Source organism: Astatotilapia calliptera, chromosome 23 (assembly GCF_900246225.1).
Source record: "Astatotilapia calliptera chromosome 23, fAstCal1.2, whole genome shotgun sequence".
NCBI classification, from domain to species: Eukaryota; Metazoa; Chordata; class Actinopteri; order Cichliformes; family Cichlidae; genus Astatotilapia; species Astatotilapia calliptera.
The window spans coordinates 41,222,870-41,243,448 of NC_039323.1; the positions used below are offsets into that span (position 1 = coordinate 41,222,870).

General features: G+C 43.4%; 1 protein-coding gene across 9 annotated transcripts in view; it reads left to right on the forward strand.

The window, feature by feature from the left end:
- The window catches only part of dmd (dystrophin), a 287,948-nt gene that overhangs the window by 134,891 nt on the left and 132,478 nt on the right, over positions 1 to 20,579 (forward strand). For 6 of the 9 annotated variants that reach the window (XM_026159166.1, XM_026159171.1, XM_026159173.1 and 3 more), the window contains 10 exons: positions 1,472 to 1,579; positions 1,731 to 1,910; positions 3,369 to 3,538; positions 3,625 to 3,660; positions 7,129 to 7,252; positions 15,444 to 15,522; positions 17,332 to 17,444; positions 17,679 to 17,807; positions 18,045 to 18,053; positions 19,000 to 19,192. In XM_026159166.1, the coding sequence (XP_026014951.1) occupies positions 1,472 to 1,579; positions 1,731 to 1,910; positions 3,369 to 3,538; positions 3,625 to 3,660; positions 7,129 to 7,252; positions 15,444 to 15,522; positions 17,332 to 17,444; positions 17,679 to 17,807; positions 18,045 to 18,053; positions 19,000 to 19,192 (1,141 nt within the window). The remainder of the gene's footprint in view (positions 1 to 1,471; positions 1,580 to 1,730; positions 1,911 to 3,368; positions 3,539 to 3,624; positions 3,661 to 7,128; positions 7,253 to 15,443; positions 15,523 to 17,331; positions 17,445 to 17,678; positions 17,808 to 18,044; positions 18,054 to 18,999; positions 19,193 to 20,579) is intronic. The other 3 variants (XM_026159168.1, XM_026159169.1, XM_026159170.1) reach the window with 3 other exon arrangements.

Genomic DNA, 20,579 nt, shown 5'->3' on the forward strand with positions numbered 1-20,579 from the left:
TTTCCTGCTTGATCTTCATCATAATTGAAATGGATGATGTGTAGTCCTCTGACACATCTTCTATTACAGTTTCACATTCTGAAAATTCAAGAAACTTCAAGAAGCCCAGTCACTTTCTTTCCAAGCTCCTCAGACTACCATGTCCTGGATGCCTGAGAACCTGCTTGAACATAGTTCAGATTCTTCATCACTTTTCTTCACTTCATAGCCTTCTTCCACTTCTGCAGGTGGCTGATGTGCTTTTTCAGAGAAAGGGTAGCATGTGCTCTAAATATTGGCAATATTTCTTTATCTTCTAACCCTGGATCTTCCTGAACATTGATTCTTCCTCATGATACTAGAGGACAATATGTGCTTTGTTCTACTGGTCATTTCTTTCCACGACATTGGAAGGGTGGCTGTAGCTCAGGTGGCAGAGCAGGTCAGCCACTAATCAGAAGGTCGGTGGTTCGATCCCAGGCTGCACCCTGGCTGCATGCCAAATATCCTTGGGCAAGATACTAACCCCGTGTTTGCCTACTGGTGGTGGTCAGAGGGCCCGGTGGCGCCAGTGTCCGGCAGCCTCGCCTCTGTCAGTGCGCCCCAGGGCAGCTGTGGCTACAATGTAGCTTGCTATCGCCAGTGTGTGAATGTGTGTGTGAATGGGTGGATGACTGAATGTAGTGTAAAGCGCTTTGGGGTCCTATGGACTAGAAAAGCGCTATACAAATGCAGGCCATTTTACATGGTAAAAAAAAAAATTAGCACACAAGCCTCGAGCGCAATGGAGGCCTGTGAGCTACTTTGTGTGTATGCATTATTGTGGGGTCTACCTTACAATATGAAGCACCTTGATGTGACTGTTGTTGTGATTTGATGCTGTATAAATAACATTGAATGTAGAGCACCTGCCTCCTCATTGTGCTGCCTGTTGTTGTTGTTGTTGTTGTTGTGACCTTTGCTTGACCATCTCTTTTGTTTTCCTTTTTCATCTTTCTCTCCTACCAGTGTTATCTTCTTTTCAATTTTTCTCACCTGTCGGCCCATTTCATCCTTTTTTGGCATCTAACTTCCCTCCTTCCTTTTCCCTCCTATTTTCTTATTCAGTTTTCCATCTTTAACTTGTTATTTTGTTTTCTGTCAGTCTCCTTACTTTCCACTGGTTTCTTCTTCTTTTATTTAGTGTTTCCTATATGTCCCTTTATTTACCCCTCCTGATCTTGGTTCTGTGAGAGGTTTCTTCCTGTTAAAAGGGAATATTTCCCTCCCTTTCTCACAAAGCGCTTGCTCATAGGAGATCATCTGATTGTTGGTTTTCTCTGTATTGTTGTAGGGTTTACCTTACACTATTCATATACAGTCACCTTTGAGGTGGTTTGGTACTATAGAAATAAAATTGAATTAAATTGAATTTCATTTATCTTTCCATTTCTACACATTTTCTCTACTCCTTTCTTGTCAAACTATTTTCTGTCTTCTTGTTTTCTTACAGTGTTTATTTGACTCCTGGTTAACTCAGAAGGAGGACATGGTTGGGTCCATTAAGACAACCAACCTGAAGGACCAGACAGAGATGGTGGCCTGTTTGCACCATCTTACTGTGAGTATGCCTATACCGGAGCTGCTGTACCTTTTTGTAAAGAACAGAAAATGTTCCTACTTAAAAAACTCTGCACCAGTTACATGAGTGACATGCCAGGTAGGCTTAGATCTCTGCAACTTTTGTTGTGTGTATGTGTCTGTTCCGTAAGACTTTGAAAGCAGACCTTGATGTTAAGCGCCCCACCATGGACAAATTATGCTCAATGAGCCAGGATCTGCTGTCCAGTGTGAAGAACAGAGAGGTGGCCAGCAAACTAGAGGCCAGACTGGATAGCTTTGCCCAGCGCTGGGAGCAACTAGTCCAGATCCTAGAGATGAGTATCACCCAGGTACAGTGAGTGCTGAGTTGTCTTTTACTGTATGTAGAGTCATGTGAACATCATGGCAATTTTTTTTTTACATTGAGTCAGTATTTATTTAACAAAAGCTATGCCAATATGCAAAAACAGAGTGTGAAAAACCGACTGCACTCAGGTATGTGTTAACACTATGCTGAGAAGGAATGACATCAGCCGTCTCAGCAAATTCTCCCCAAGGTCAGACAGTGCAATGGTCAGAGAAACTGCAACAAACTCAAAAGGCTTCAGTTAGCAAGTTAGATATTAAATGGTAAATGTCCTGTATTTGTATAACGCTTTGCATAGTCCCTAAGGACCCCAAAGTGCTTTACACGTTCAGTCATCCACCCATTCACACACACATTCACACACTGGTGATGGCAGCTACAGTGTAGCCACAGCCGCTGTGGCTACAATGTAGCTGTCTTGATTAAAGTTCAAGACAGTCCAATGAGAACAGGAGTGAACAAGTATAACATGTTTAATTGTTGCCATGAGAAAGACTCTTCTCTCTAAAAGAGAAACTCATCTGTTGCGAGGATCGCTGAATCTAGTTTACTTGCTGATGGTAGCTGTGTTTCCACGCAAAGCGAAGATTGTAAGCAGCAGTAAAAGCAGTGCCAGCGGCAGCTTGTATCACGTGCTGGTTTCCCATCAATTTACTGTGAAAGACAGGCTTTATCTACAATGAAGCTGCAGTTTACTGTGAGTACAAAACAAGCAGAGCTTTCAGTAACAACAACCAACTGTGATCAAAAGATGGCAGTAATGTAAAGGATGCATGCAAACTGGCAAAGCTCTGTTGCCTGTTTGCATGCATGTCTGAAATGAAAAGATCGTTTCACTTTTGGTGCATTTTATGCACATTTAAACAGATTTCACTGTTTAAAATAAATTCATGTGGCCTCATAATCATAGAACTTTGGTTTTCTCATCTGCACGAGATTTGTTAAGATTAAGAAAATGCCAACTGAAAACCACTTAATACACAATGTTTGCTTGTATGTACACGTACTTTTAAATGCACACATTAATTAGTGCTCAAGCTGGTTGCACAGATATCGATATTTCTCCCTCTCCTTATTATTTTATTTATTTTTCCATTGAAAGAGATAACCAGCAGATTGACCTCTACATACACATACATACACTCTACATATGCTTCTTCTCACGTTGTCATTACAGTCTACTCTAAAGTCTAAATTGCTGCTTAACTGCCTCCACAGCTGTCTGAGTGTGCACTCACCTACATACACACACACTCAGTCTAGAGCTCTTGTTGGAACCCACACTTATACCGCAAAACACTGTACTCATGACCTTGTATGATAGATGATGTCCAACCATCAGTTATCACCTGTCAAGAATGAGGATTTGTCATCTGTATAATTCAGCTCCTGATGTTAAACCGTCTGCCTGAGTGTATTATGCTCTCCCTTTAACATTCAGCTCTCGGCAGCTGTCAGTGCAGCCCAGCATTCTGAGCTAACCCACTCAGTAACTGCGACTGTAACCAAAGTGACAACAAGAGAGAAGATGTCAGCTGTCCGCCAGACCCGAGAATCACCACCTCCACAGAAGAAGAGACAAGTAGTTGTGGATTCTGAGCTCAGGAAAAGGTGTGTTTATGTTCCTACACTTGAAAACGTGAGCGTTGGAGCATTATTCATTTCAAGATGCCTTCTAACTTTTATTAAATGTTCAGATACATGCATCCCTTTTTACTCTCTTATCTCAGCAGGTAGGTGATGAAATATTGTGAATACTCATAGTATCTAGGTTTGGTGGTTATAATAGTAAGCAGCTTTAAACTGAACTTTTCCCAATAGTCAAGTAGAAGTTTCTGAAAATTCTCCTCGACCTTGTAGTAAGTAGAAAAGCAAGCTTAGACGTTTTGTAGTGGTAGTTTAACAGTGAACCTTTTTGGTCATTTTTGAGGCATTTTGTTAAATGTAAGTTAAAATAAAATTTAAGGGTTTTCTACAGCACTGAGTAATTCTCAGCTACAATGCGTGAGCACAGTCAGGTAAACATTACTTTGGATCCCAGGCAGGCGGGGCACGTAGCGTGCTGGTCCTTGTTGTACAAAGAGAAACCAAACCCCTGAGGACAGGGCAAAACAGAAGAGTTCTGCTTTGCTTGCTTTGGTTTGATATTCATATCAAAATGCAAAGCAAAAACACTGCACAAGAAGACTCGAATATAGTGCTCCGTGGGCAGCCGACGCACCAGCTGAGCAGTGGTGGCTAACACCAACTTTAAGCTAGCAAACAGAGCTAACTAGCATTTGCTACCTAGCCCGACCTGGCAGAGGTGTTCTTAGCAAGGTGAAGAAGTTATGAAGAACACATACCCCCTTTGATCACAGGGGGTTTGTGTGCAGGTGCGACTATGAAGGGCATCAAAAAAGCCAAACACCATTACAAAAAGAAGGTAGAAGAACACTTCTCCAACTCCAACCCCCGACGCATGTGGCAAGGACTCCAGACCATTACAGACTACAGGACCACCAAACCCTCCCCCGCATCCTCTGATGTCTCCTTCCTCAACGAGCTCAACAACTTTTATGCTCGTTTTGAGCGAGGGAACCCCACAACCACAACCAAAGCAGACATGACGCCAGACCACCAACCTCTGACTCTCTCCCCCACCGATGTAGGAGCGGTGCTGAGCAGGATCAATGTCCACAAGGCTGCAGGTCCCGATGGCATCCCCGGGCGTGTTCTCAGAGCGTGTTCTGGGGAGCTTGCAGGAGTGCTCACAGACATATTCAATCTGTCCTTGGCCCACGCTGTGGTACCGGCCTGCTTCAAATCCACCTCCATCGTCCCGATACCCAAAAACTCCAACCCATCTTGCCTCAATGACTACCGCCCAGTAGCACTCACCCCCATCATCACTAAGTGCTTAGAGCAGCTGGTCCTAGCACACTTCAAATCCTGTCCCCCCCCCACCCTGGACCCCCACCAATTCGCATACCGCCAGAACAGGAGCACAGAGGATGCAGTCTCCATCGCACTGCACTCTGTCCTCTCACACCTGGACAACAACAACACCTACGCCAGAATGCTGTTTATAGACTTCAGTTCAGCATTCAATACAATCCACCCCTGACAACTCATCAGGAAACTGACAGACCTGGGCATCAGTTCCCTCATCTGCAAATGGTTACTGGACTTCCTGACCAACCGCCCCCAACATGTCCGGCTGGATAACCGCTGCTCATCTACCATCACAATGAACACCGGTGTACCACAAGGCTGTGTGATGAGCCCTTTCCTCTACTCCCTCTTCACCCACGACTGCAGACCTGCTGATGGTTCCAACACCATCATTAAGTTTGCAGATGACACCACGGTGATTGGTCTCATCAGTGACAACGATGAGGCCGCCTACAGGGAGGAAGTGGATCGTCTGGCTGAGTGGTGCGACAGAAACAACCTGCTGCTTAACACCGAGAAGACCAAGGAGCTCATCGTGGACTACAGGAGGAATGCTGACCCACATCCACCCATCCACATTAAGGGGACGGCTGTGGAGCGTGTGAGCAGCTTCAAGTTCCTGGGAGTCCACATCTCCGAGGATCTCACCTGGACGACCAACTGCTCCAAGCTGGTCAAGAAGGCTCATCAGCGCCTCTTCTTCTTGAGGACTCTGAGGAAGAACCACCTGTCCTCAGACATCCTGGTGAACTTCTATCGTTGCACCATCGAGAGCATCCTGACCAACTGTATAACAGTCTGGTACGGGAACTGCTCTGCCTCGGACCGGAAGGCGTTGCAGAGGGTCGTGAAAACTGCCCAGCGCATCGCCGGAGCACCACTTCCTGCCATAAAAGACATCTACAGGAAGCGGTGTCTGAAAAGGGCTGGGAAAATCATCAAAGACCCCAGTCACCCATCACATGGACTCTTCACCCTCCTGCCCTCTGGGAGGCGCTACAGGAGCCTCCGGACTAAGACCACCAGGTACCGGAACAGCTTCTTCCCCACAGCTGTCAGACTCCTGAACTCTGCCTCCTGACATCTGACCCACGTTAACATATGGACTGAACATACACACACACACAATGGACAACTGTACCCTCAAACACACAATAATAACATGGACTGAACCACCACTCACAACCACTAGCACTTTATATAGCCTCTGTAGAAACTATCTGCACCCTCACTTATTTTAACTGCACTACTGTATAGCTCTGTGTAAATAATCATTCTGTACATTCGATAATCTTTAATTCTACAACTGTTTACAACTTGCATAGTTCCCATTTCTGTATAACTGTATATCTCAGATTTCTGTAAAGTTATTTATTTCATATTCTGTATAGTTTTTCATATTTATATCCTGTTCATATTCTGTACATAGCTTGTACTCACTACAGCCTGTACATACTTATAGTTATAGCATATTCACAACATACTTCATACCGTGTACATTATAACATACCATAATAGACCCATTTCTGTAATATACTCACATATCTATATTATTGCTAATATATATTGTAATATATCTATATCACTAAAGCACTTCTGGATGGATGCAAACTGCATTTCGTTGCCCTGTACCTGTGCATGTGCAATGACAATAAAGTTGAATTCTATTCTAATTCTATTCTATGCATATATCATGACTGGTCATCTCAAGACAAGACATGTAAAGTGTCCACACTTTAATTCTCAGCTTTTCAGCACAGACATTTGTGTGGCCTGCATGGTCATTGCAGTGGGATTGTAATTAGAGCTGGCAGCTGTCAGTCAGCCAGAAACGTTACATGTTACAGTTCTGAATTGTTTTTCCACTCGGCACATCAATTCCAATGTGTTGGCAGTTCTTATTTCCTTTCAGGACAATGAAATTTATGTTGCTGACAAAGGTTTTTCTCCACAGAAGACATCTGCAAACACCAACATTCCATAATTGAATGGTATTTCATAATTTCCACCGAATTTAAAATATTACAGGATAATAGTAAACTCCCTCTATGATATGTAATAACTAACTGTTTGAGTGTGAAGCTGAAATTAGGTCCTATATGATTACATGAAATACATTACTACAGTGCTGCTATGTGACATCTTGTATGCAATCTTGTAAATGTAGTGTTAATAGAACTTCACCACCACATTATCTTATGTGCTTCAACACAGTGTGATGCCTTATAATACAAAACACATTTGTGTTTGTCTGCATCTATTGCCAGGTTCGATGTGGATTTCACTGAAGTCCACAGCTATATGACTCGTGGTGAAGCCATTCTGCAGAGCCCTGAATTCTCTGTGACACGCAAAGACAGCAGTATTCAGGAGCTACATGACAAAGTCCAGGTAAAAATTGTGTGTCTGTGTCTTATGTGCATATGTGGATCTGTGTCATTTATATATGATCTAAATGTGCAATAGGATCTTGTTATTTCAGCATTTCAGTCATACCTGAGGGGACATTTTGAACTGGGCTTACAAGGCAATGATAATGTACCTCATATGAGATGCAGCAAAGTGTCAGTAATGAGTGTGATGACATTTTGCAGACATTTTGGACCCTTTACTTATATGTGTCAGCTGACAACATTTGTATTCTAAGTGCTTTGTATAAGGATGAAACAAAACAAGAGGAAACAGGGTAAAAAGCCTGTTTTTCTTTGATAGTTAAAAAATACCCAAACATCCATCCATCCATCCATCTTCATCCGCTTTATCCGGGGCCGGGTCGCGGGGGCAGCAGCCTAAGCAAAGAGGCCCAGACCTCCCTCTCCCCAGCCACCTCCTCCAGCTTATCCGGGGGAATACCAAGGCGTTCCCAGGCCAGCCGAGAGATATAATCTCTCCAGCGTGTCCTGGGTCTGCCCCGGGGCCTCCTCCCGGTGGGACATGCCTGGAACACCTCACCCAGGAGGCGCCCAGGGGGCATCCTTGTCAGATGCCCGAACCACCTCAGCTGGCTCCTTTCGATGTGGAGCAGCAGCTGCTCTACTCTGAGCCCCTCCCGGATGGCCGAACTTCTCACCCTATCTCTAAGGGAGAGGCCAGCCACCCTTCGGAGGAAGCTCATTTCTGCCGCTTGTATCCACGATCTCGTTCTTTCGGTCACTACCCACAGCTCGTGGCCATAGGTGAGGGTAGGGACGTAGATCGACCGGTAAATTGAGAGCTTCGCTTTTACACTCAGCTCCCTCTTCACCACGACGGACCGGTGCAGCGTCCGCATTACTGCAGCTGCAGCCCCAATCCGTCTGTCGATCTCCGGCTCCCTTCTCCCATCACTCGCGAACAAGACCCCGAGATACTTGAACTCCTCCACTTGGGGCAGGAACTCATCCCCGACCCGGAGTGGGCACTCCACCCTTTTCCGGCTGAGAACCATGGCCTCAGATTTGGAGGTGCTGATCCTCATTCCCGCTGCTTCACACTCGGCTGCGAACCGTTCCAGTGCGAGCTGGAGGCCCTCACCCGATGAAGCCAACAGAACCACATCATCTGCAAAAATCAGAGATGAGATTCTGAGGCCACCAAAGCGAAAGCCCTCCGCCACTTGGCTGTGCCTAGAAATCCTGTCCATAAAAATTATGAACAGAACCCGAGACAAAGGGCAGCCCTGGCGGAGCCCATCACCCACCAGGAACGAGTCCGACTTATTGCCGGCAATGCGAACCAAGCTCTTGCAACGGTTGTATAGGGATCGAATGGCCCGTAGCAATGGGCCAGACACCCCATATTCCCGCAACACCTCCCACAGGACACCCCGAGGGACACGGTCGAATGCCTTCTCCAAGTCCACAAAACACATGTAGACTGGTTGGGCAAACTCCCATGCACCCTCAAGTATCCTGGGGAGGATAAAGAGCTGGTCCAGTGTTCCGCGACCAGGACGAAAACCGCATTGTTCCTCCTGAATCAGCGGTTCGACTAACGGACGAACTCTCCTTTCCAGCACCCTGGCATAGACTTTCCCAGGGAGGCTGAGGAGTGTGATCCCCCTGTAGTTGAAACACACCCTCCGGTCCCCCTTCTTAAAGATGGGGACCACCACCCCGGTCTGCCAGTCCACAGGTACTGCCCCTGATCTCCACGCAACATTGTAGAGGCGTGTCAACCAGGACAGCCCTACAACGTCCAGAGCCTTCAGGAACTCGGGGCGGACCTCATCAACACCAGGGGCTCTGCCACCAAGGAGTTGTTTAACTGCCTCAGTGACCTCGCCCCCGGAAATTGGCGGGTCATTCCCCTCATCCCCAGACTCTGCTTCCTCCTCGGAAGACGTGTCAGTGGGATTAAGGAGGTCCTCGAAGTATTCCTTCCACCGCCTGACAATTTTCTCAGTCGACGTCAGCAGCATACCCAAACAAACATATATTTTGTAATTTTGGTTAGTATGTTAATCTGGTTCAAACTTTACATTTTACCAGTAGGCATTTGGATTTGAAAGCTACACAAAGTATCCAAGTTTGTTGTTTACATTGTTTTAATTTGATATTTTTGGCAACTAAGTGTAAAGAAAAACATTTTATAAACACAACACTGACAACAGTTTAACCTTTGCAGGGCTGCTTGCAAACACTTGATAAACATGATGTATTAAGTCCATAGTCACATTTTTTGTTCTTTACTAATTCCTGAGCAATAAATCAGTGCACATTAATTATCCTTATTCTTTCATCTATCACTTAGAACTACACTACCAGTCAAAAGTTTTAGAACACCCTCATTTTTACAGTTTATTGTAATTCAAGTCATTCAAGTCCAATGAACAGCTTGAAATTGTGCAAAGGTAACTGGTGAACTGCCAGAAATTAAAAATAAAGGTAAGGTTACCCAAAACTGAAAAATAATGTACATTTCAGAATTATTCAAAAAAGCCTTTTGCAGTGCTCTGCTGCCATCTAGAAGGCAAATGAGGAGCTGGGAGCGTGGCTCACTAAGGTGTATAAGTCCAGCCTGCCTGGAAGATTTAAAGCCCGGATCTACCAGCACATCCTCCCACGAATCCTGTGGCCTCTGCTTGTCTGCACAGTTCCAATAACTAATGTGGAATCCCTTGAAAGGAAGATCAGTGGCTTTCTTCGTAAGTGGCTGGGTCTTCCCCTCAGCCTCACCAGTAGTGCCTTGTATGGGGCAAGACGCCCCACAGTATAGAGATTCCAAAGACGGCAAGGTGACATCAGCAGGTGTCAAGGTAAGGACAGGAAGAAAGTGGAAGGCCGAGAAGGCAGTTGAGGTGGCAGAGTCACGCCTAAGGCAAAAGAAACTGGTCAGGCAGAAGACACCCCCCCCTGTCTTAGCAACAGGGGGAGCAGGCTTGGGGTACTTCCCAAAGGCCCAGGTCAGCAGGGCACAGAGAAAGGAGAGACACCAGCTACTCGATTAAGAGGTCCGCGCAGGTGACGAGCAAATAAGCAGGGCCACAGGACTCAGGCGGCAGGGAGCATGGACACGGTGGGAGAGTACCTTGCAGCGCAAGGTCACCTGGGCAAACATCATGCAGGCAGTATACAACATTCTGCCAAGCCCAGTAAATCTCCATGTGTAGGGAAAGAGCGAGACACCTGCCTGTTCCCTGTGCTCTGGAAGAGGCACCCTAGAACGCCTCCTCAGCAGCTGCCCAAAGACCCTGGCCGATGGTCGGTATCGTTGGCGACACGACCAGATGCTCAGAGTAGTACCTGAGAAGATTGGCTCAGCAATCAGCACCAGTGAACACCATCGCGCTCCAAAGAAGGCAATCTCTTTCATTAAGGCTAGAGAGAAACCCCAGGTGCGCCCACATTTAACAACCGGCCTCCTCAACACAGCCTCTGATTGGGAGCTACAGGCTGACCTGGGTAAACAGCTAAACTTCCCACAGCACATTGTAAAAAACATCCCTCTGGCCAGACATTTCTGAGGCCCCAAAACATCTGCTAATGCATGAACTCACAGTGCCCTGGGAAGAGCGGATCAAGGAGGCCAACGAGAGGAAACGTGCCAAGTACCAGGACCTAGTGCAGGAGTGCAGGGGAAGGGGCTGGAAGACATTCTATCAGCCCGTAGAAGTGGGTTGTAGGGGCTTTGCAGGACAATCACCCTGCAAAGTCCTTGGCCGGCTGGGTGTGGCTGGGGCTGCCAAGAAGAGGACCATCCAGGTTGTGAGTGAAGCGGCAGAGAAAGCCACAAGATGGCTGTGGATTAAGAGGGCTGATCCATGGGTAGCTACTGGTACGCAAGTCAGGGCTCGATCACCCCTGACTGGGTCGCCTGGGCGAGGGTGTATTATGTTGCGAGACCCGAAATACCTGATGACCCCAGGATACATAACTGAAGATGCGTGCCAGTGCATCCAGGAGATGTTTCTTGCATAGTTCAGGGAAAATGGGTTAACAATTTAAAGCTGTTCTGCAGCAATGGAGGCAAATCAAGCCTTGAAAGCTGGTGCTACTAATTCTTACAGCTGTTCCAACTTTGTGGATTACTTCCAACCGTCTCTGTCTGCAAAAGCAGTGTTGGAACACACGGTGGTACCATACCCTGGTGAGCATCAGTTGAACAACATTGTACTGCAAAAAGTAGTGTGTTGGTACAAACATGGTGAGAAAAAACAATTGAAGAGAGACAGACCATCATAAAACTTGTAAATGTCGGCCTGTCCTACAGAGAAACTGCAAAGAAAGTCAAGGTGTCAGTGAGTCCAGTTTCCTTCAGCATCAAAGGCTCAGAAACTGTGACAGCAGGAGGTCTGCAGACCCAAAGACACGACTGAATCAGAGGACAAGTTTCTGAGAGTTAACAGCTGTGTGACGGCGGCTCACAGGACAACAGCTTCAAGCAGCTTCATAGTGGTCGTAGTGAGAAAGTCTCAGTTTTAGCTGTGAAGAGAAAACTTCAAGCTGCAGGTTTGACAGGACGAGTGGCAGCAAGAAAGCCCGAATAAGACAAAGAGGCTCGTCTGACATCAGTCCAAGCTGTGCCAGAACTACCTCAGGAAAAAGAACAAGATGGTGAGCTTGAAAACATGGAGTGTCCAGCACAGTCTCCAGACTTAAACCCCGCCGAGCTGGTTTGGGATGAACTGGACAGAAGAGCAAAGCAACCTACAAGGTCCACATTTATGGGGACTTCTTTCTACAATAGAAATCAAATATTCTCCCGTATCTGTAGCAGAATGCCATATCTGTGTTCAGCTGTTATATCTGCCAAAGGTGGCTACTGATGAGTCAAACGTTTAGAATACATTTATAAACTGATTCCTTGTTTTTTTAACTCCAATTACTTATTTGTACTATGCTTTCATTTCAGAGTGCAATGTGATATTAAACTGCATAATTTTTAATAAAAAACTGGAAAAAATGGGGTTTTCTAAAACTGATAGTGTGTACATATTTAGAAATTCTTTGTGATTGTGTTTTATTTTTTTTTGGTTGGTTTAAAGGCTCTCTGTGTATGTACAGCGGTGCTTGTGTTAGCTCTGCGGTGTACCCCTACCTCTCATCTTATAATAGCTGAGATAGACTCCAGCCCAACCGTGATATGGACAAACAGAATTCAGTTCAATTCAATTTTATTTGTACAGCGCCAAATCACAACAACAGTCACCTCAAGGCGCTTTATATTGTAAGGTAGACCCTACAGTCATACATACAGAGAAAACCCCAACAATCATATGACCTCCTATGAGCAAGCACTTTGACGACAGTGGGAAGGAAAAACTCCCTTTTAACAGGAAGAAACCTCCAACCAGCACAACCAGGCTCTGGGAGGGGCGGGGCCATCTGCTGCAACTGGTTGGGGTGAGAGAAGGAAGACAGGATAAAGACATGCTGTGGAAGAGAGACAGAGATTAATAACGAGTACGATTTGTCAGGGCTCTGTGTACAGGCAGGCGGAGATGAGCATCCAAACGCAGGACTCGGAGACTGAGCAGGATTTTGAATTCTGGATTTAACAGGGAGCCAATGAGGGGAGCCAATACAGGAGAAATCTGCTCTCTCTTTCTAGTCCCTGTCAGGACTCTTACTGCAGCATTTTGGATTAGCTGAAGGATTTTCAGGGGTTTTTTAGGACATCCTGATAATAATGATTTAAAGTAGTCCAGCCTGGAAGTAATAAGACAGGATATTTCTAATTTTAGAGATGTTGCACATATGGAAGAAGGCAGTCCTACATATTTGTTTAATATGTGCATTGAAGGACATGTCCTGGTCAGAAATGACTCCAAGATTCCTGGAGGCCATCCACAGTAAGAATATGGTGGTTAGATACCATATTTCTAAGATTTTCAGTACAATAACCTCAGTTTTATCTGAATTTTAACTACAGTCAGATTGAGGGCCTGTGCTACATAGCTGATTATTAGAGACAGGGTGATAAGATTTAAGATTGAAGCATTAATTAATGGCAGGACTTCTTTGAGCAGTTTTGTAGGAATGGGGTCTAAAAGACACGTTGATGGGTTGGAGGAAATAATTATTGAAGTTAACTCAGAAAGATCAATTGGCAAAAAAGAGTCTAAGTGAATGTAAACATTTTATGGCAACATTTTCTTCAGTTAACACTTCAACTGTTTAAGCTCTTTTCCACACAAATTCCAGCTTCTTTACCTCTTTTCAGCAGAAATTCTGCTGATTCACCTCTTTTCAGTACAATTTTCAGCTTTGTGACCTCTTCTTAGCACAATTTTCAGCTTCTTCTGCTCTTTTCAGCACAAATTTCAGCCTCTTTGGCTCAGTGGGATAAGCAGCTGCCGTGAGACCCGTTGGTAAAGGTTCGAATCCTACGTGTGACGGTTTCCACACATCTTCCCGCTTGCCTCCGCTCTGCTTTCTTGACACTCTTCAGTGTACCCTTTCACATACAGCCATCTTCAGCAAGCACTTCCGCTTCTACACCTCTTTTCAGCAGATAATTCTGCTTTTTCAGTTGTTTTCAGCAGATTCCAATATGAGGCATTCACACTGCATTTTCGCAGGAAATGAAACGTTTTCTAGTGTGGTCCTAGTCATCAAAATGGGCCAAAAAAATGGCATAAAAAGCTTAGTATTTCACAAGGTATAAAGGTTATGACCACCAAAAGATATAGCAGTCATAAACAGAAAGAGCGGAACAGGTTAAAATTTGAATGGTGAAAATTGGATGAAAACTGAGGGAGTAGTTAAGCAGCAAAAAAAGGGAGTAACTAGAATAACTAGAAAAAGTTGCATTTCCTGTGAAAATGCAGTGTGAATGCCATGTTATGCGATCTGAAAACAGCAGATGAAGGAGAACTATCTGCTGAAAACACTGTGTAGAAGGGTTTGAACCTGCGCTACCTGGTCTCAAGGCAGCTGCTCATTTCACTGAGTCAAACTGGTTCTCAGGTGACTGAAAAGAGATGAGGAAACTGAAAATTGTACTGAAAAGAGGTGAAGAAACTGAAGGTTCTGCTGAAAAGCGCAGACAAGGCTGAGATTTGTGCTGAAAAGAGGTGGAAAAAGCTGATCTTTCTGCTGGAAAGAGATGAACTTGTTGAAGTTTCTTCTAAAAAGAGATGAAGATACTGAAAATTCTGCTGTAAACAGGCCAAGAAGCTCAAAATTCTGCTGAAAAAGGGTGAAGAAGCAGAACTTTGAGAGAGAGTCCTAATGTTTAATAATCCAAATTTCACTGTTTTACTCTTTTTTATGATTACGTTGTTTATTGCTGGTTTTTAGAATTAAATAAATGGACTACTAATATTAAATAATAATAATAATAATAATTATTATTATTATTATTATTATTATTATTATTATTATTATTATTATATGCTGATAGAAACGGTAACATAATGTTGTTTCACAACACATTCATAAAAATGTGTATTTGAGTGTTTTAAATACAGATGACATCACTGGGTTTAGCTACAGTAGCTTCCACCAAGTTAATATTAGGTTACCTAACTTATGTAGTTTCTTTGTTTGTTTTGTCTTTTATGATAATAATGAATTAATCAATAAAAACATACTTCATTCATGAAGAATCATTCTTGTGTGTGTCATAATATAAGGCAACAAATGCTACTGTACAGTGTTTTCACATTACATGCTATGATTTTGAGTTACGCTAATCGCAGATTTTGTTTAGCCAAAAACTTTATTCATCGTAATCGTAATATTGACTCTGACCCGCAGCAGAACTCATGTCTTCAAATTTATTTTTCCAAAATCTCCAACACACTGATTTTATTTTAGATATGATGTTGCTGTTACCTGACATGTTCTGTAATAAATGAATTGAGACCAAAAATATTGTGGTATAAAAACTAGTACTTCTCTTGATATGTTTTATTTCTCATATTTAGTAACAATAGGCATTAATTTAAATTTTATTTTCATTAGTAGATCAGCTTCAAAGCAGTCTGGGAGATTACTTTTAAAATATATATGCTTTTCTAAATAACTGGCCAGTCGTGCACAGGTTTTCGTAAGTGTGACAGCAGAATAAGATGCACACCTGGTTCATACTGCTTTGTAGATTGGACATTGATTTGTCCATCATCCATCCTCTCTGCCTCTCTGTTTGTTTGCCACAGGCGATTGAAAGAGAGCGGCCAGAAAAGTACCGCAAGCTTCAGGAGGCCACACGCACAGCACAGGCCCTAGTCGAGCAGGGTAACTTGCACGCTTACATACTCATTCACATGCATACACAGACATGCATGCTCCCCTCGTCTGTTCCCATGGCAACACTTCCACCTGTCCCACCCACTCTACTTGTCTCCATAGAAACACTCACTCACAGGGAGAAACGGACAGAAAGAGAGACTTCTCATCTGTCCTTCACTCTGTCCTTGTGACACAGAAACACTAAATGTTCTTTTGTTTTTTTCCCTAACCTTAAAACAAAACATTCCTGAACTTTATACAACTTACTGACCAGAGCTACATCTGTGTATTTTCTCTTTAATGTTGCCTAAATTGTAAGGAAAATGCACTTGTGGGTTGAGCAGCAGAGTTGAGTGTGTGGTTACGCCCTTGAAAAACTTGCCAAATCTTCTCTGCCAGTGGCACACAGCTTAATCTACGCATGTTTTGATCTTCTGGTACCCCATGTGGTTGTGACAAATGCTGGTTGAAGAAAGGAATGCCATCCCTCAGATTCTGCAACCACTGGCATCCTCCTCAAGATGACACTTACTGCCACAGAGTTGTCAGAGACTGCCTCCAGACTACTACCAACTCATAAATGCGTTTTCCTTACAAATGTGGCACAGTTTCGAAGGAGAAATAAGCAGGCTTTCCATGCTGTAAGATTTATTACAAAGAAGAGTCGTTACAACAAAGAAATAATTAACCAATATGCCTTTCCTTATTTTTTGTGCCAAGTTTATATAAAATGGGATGCAAGCTGTACTGGTTAACATGTTGCCTTGAATTAAGTAATTCAAAATCTCTGAGTGCTCAGGTAGAGTAGAAAATGCTACACAAGAACTAGTCCATTTGCCATAATAAGCACTCTAATTTTATTTAAACAAATTTATTCAGATGTCTGACAAAAACAATTTTCTTGCTGTCAGATGATGAAATGGTAAATGGACTGATTCTTATATGGCACTTTTCTACTCTCCCAAAATACTCAAAGCACTGTATACAACATGCCTCATTCACACTCATACAAGCACTTCTAAACTCAAGTGCAATCTAACCAACATTCACACTCCAATAGACGCGTCGGAGAGCAACTTGGTGTTAGTATCTTCCCCAAGGATATTTTGCATGCAGACTGGGATTGACAAGGATCAAACCACAAACCTTCCAATCAGTAGCTGATCTGCTCTACCACCTGATCCACAACCACCCAATGAAGTGAAGATGAAGTCAATAAAATTGGTCTTCTTCATAAGTGACTGAATTCAATTGATCTGTTCCTGACAGTTATCGCCTACTAAATGCAGGTTATTCACGAAAAATAGAAAGAACAAAACACCAACTAGAATTGTAATTGGGGTATAACAGGAGAGGAATGAAATAAACACATTTACTGTAGGCTGCTGTATTCAGATGAAAACTGCTATGGAAAGTACAGTTACCTGGTATGACATCATGGAGTATAATGAAGACATGATTCCATGTCAGAGTTGCAAGCCTGATGCTGTCATTTCCAGGTGCAAATATAATATAGCCAACATGGTTCAGTTTACTCTTTTGGAGATGAAACTCTTTGTATGAACAGATTTCATTCATTCAACGTTAATATCTGTTCACATTAAATATACCAGTTAGTAGCACAGCGCTGTGTTTCTGTTAGCAGCAGACTGTTACAGGCCAGAGGCTCACCTCTCACCTGCACTCTTGTCTGCAGTTATCATGCTTATGTGAACTGTTATGCGGTATTTACTCTATGTCTGTGTGTGTGACAGCCAACTCTTTCTCTTTCTGATCCTCCCATCACTACCACCTAACCCTGCCCCCTTACTCCAGAGGGGAGTCGTGCCGAAGACATTGCCCAGGCAGCAGAACAGCTTAACCAGCGCTGGGCAGGATTCTGCACCCTGCTGGGAGAAAGACTGGCATGGCTGTCCTATCAAACAAAGGTACACACATCTGAGTGCACATTATACCCAGGCCTTCAGTGTATGGGAAAAATTTCAATTTAACTTGGTATAGAACCATATGTTACATATTCTTCACAATACAATAAGGAGAGCACATATAAAAAATCACAGGTGTGAGTAAACGCAACCCAGTCTGGTCATTCTCTCTACTGCAGACTAAAAAGATAATAATGTGTGGGTGTTTGCTTATTTTGTCCTCTGTGTGTCCTGCAGGTACTGGCCTTCTACAACTTGTATGAGCAGTGTGAGCAGGCAGTGGACAGCAGTGAGAACTGGCTCAAAGTTCAGCCCCCGCTGGCATCTGAACCAGAACCACTCAAAGTGCAACTGGACCGATGTCGGGTGAGCGAGTCCTGACTTTGGTCACTATCTGCCACTTGAATCCAAAGTTTACGTTGGTAAACAGCACATGCGGTTACTTTACTGCAGTGTGTCATCGTAGAGTTTTTCACCTCATGTTTTTAAATGGTTTTTGTTTTGTGTTAGAAATCTCAGAAGTTTCTGTTTCTTTCCATTTTGACATATTCATTCATTCGGCTTTGTTTGACTTTCTGTATTTCATGCACCTGTTTTGCATAGCACTTTGCTGTGAGTACTTTTTTGTTCTTTTTATGGATAATATATTTGCACTTATTAATTAAAAAAGTCTGTTTAATAATTCAGTTGACTCAGAACACAAAGTGTACTCATGCTTTTTATACATTATTACACGTTCTGAAAATGTTGTCCTGTCTTTGACAGTAAATAAACCTCCATCAGAATTAACAGAATTGTCACGTTTAAAAGGTTTTTTTGTATAAAAGTAATGCAGTGAGAGCTACAAACTGCCTTTACTTATGTATTTTGCCAGACAAACCCCCTGCTCCTAACCAGATGTGTTTATAAAGGCCTGAGCTTCTTAAAAAGCAGGAACTCGGATTGCAACACAAAACACGGGCTTTGTGTGGCAGTTTTTTGTCAACATCTACACAACAGAAGAAGCAAAACCAAACTGAATAAATAAAAGACAGAGAGGCACAACTGAAGTGAAAGACAGGACAGAAACAGAGACAGGCGCCACCGGCATAAAGAGAGGAAGAGAGAAATGGGGCAGTAGGAACTTTCAAAGTAAGAGCATGTCTGGACAAAATATGAAGGCAGAGAAATTACCGTACGGGGAGGAAGAGAGCTTCAATCTGATTCTTTTAAAATATGCCAAGCTTTCATTCAGTCAGCAATGCTGATGAAACACACTGTTCCAGGTTTAAAGGTACATAAAATTGTTCACATTATTCATGTGATGCTTGTTCTCTTTGTTTCACAGTCATATTTCAATGATGCTGAACTCGTCCAACTCTCTGTTTGGCTTCCTGTTCATTAGTATTGGGGCGGGGGGGAGGGGGGGGGCTATATTTAAGTACTTGTGTAAAATAAGACTAATCGAGTATAAGGTTAATAGGGTGGAAATGAAAACACTCAGCTTTTTACTCTGTATTGATTATTGGACGTGTCTATACAACTAATACTCTGTAACACTCTTCCTCCCCCCAAATAGGAAGAGGTGGCTCGGCTGTCCTCACTGCAGCCCCAGGTGCACCTCCTGGATAAGAGGCTCAAAGAGCTGAAGGAAGAGAAAGAAGGGGACGAGGACCCTGCAGCATTCCTGGATGTTGACCTCAATGCCTTCAAAGAACACTACCACAAGGTCCTGGAGGATCTGAGGGCTAGAGAGAAGCACCTACAACTTGGTGAGATATTATTAACCTGGTTTACACTTTGTGTCCCCCGTGTCTGAGTAGGTGCTCTCAGGTCAGCGTGTTAGTTACGTCATGGTCATTACTACAATTCTAAATTCTAGTAGCTTTTTAACAACATGTTCATGTCACTTTTATCAGTAATGACACTATCCTGGCTTGTTATATATGAAGACTTTTCCAGCTGACTGATCTGGAAGGGAATTCTTATTTAATTCCAGTAACTAGCAGAGACAAAGTAAATGATATATGGATCAGATTTTATTTATTTATTTCGGATTTAATGCTTTTCTACTCAGCTTGATCACTCAAAGTGCTCTGTGCAACGCCTTATTCACTCATTCATACACGTATTAATACAAGCACTTTTTTCTACACCTAAGAGCTTTCTAGTTAACATTCACACACATTGATGACCACATCTGCAGCACCTGCTCTCCCTCCTGCTCAGGAGGTAAGCAGACTTATTTTGTGTTTAAATTAAATGCTACTACACAAATATGTTTTTTTAAATTGACACTGTCAGCTTCATATAGATCCTCAGAAATATGAGCTGCGTTCAAGTACCAGTGGAAAACTAAGACTGGGCCTCCTCTGTATTCCTGCGTTTTTTTGTTTTTGTTTTGTTTTTTCAAATTAAACTAACATTTCTTTCTATAAATAAACAGAACCGTTTGTCTTCCCTGTACTAGAAAGCGTAGGTTTACCAGTTACAGACACTACTCAGTAGCCTCTGAGGGTTAATATTTGGTTTAAATAAGCTGCTGCTACATGCTGGACGTTTTTTAGCTTGGAAAAGTCAAATCTGTGTGAGTGAACACCATGGTTACACATCCTCTCAAATGAGCACATGCTAACTACTCACTGTAACGTTAGGGTGGCTGTAGCTCAGGAGGTACAGCACGGCATCTACTGATCGGAAGGTTGGAAGGTCAATCCCTGGCTCCTCCTAGTTTGTCCTGGGGCAAGATATTAACCCCGAGCACTTCAAAGCATAGATACAGTGAATGTGGCATATGGAGTGCTCCAGGGGACTAGAGAAGCGCTGAATAAGAATCAGTCCATTTACCCTTCTCTGGGTAAAGTTACATGAAACACTATGTATTAAGGCTAATTGACCGTGTCTTTTACTCTGGCTAATGAGTGACAGAACTGATAAGTCAATAGAAAGACAGGAAAGAAAAACTAGAAGGCAGTTTGAAGGAGTCACTTTTGTACTGACTCTGGCTGAAACAATGCAGCTTTATGCCAAACCCATACTTGTCCATCAAATTGCAAGCCAGAGAAGTGCGATTGGTCACTCCAGCGAGCATGTCTCTAGAATCCAGTGGCAGCCTGCTTTACACCACTGCACAGACTTCTCTGAGATATCGCTTTTCTT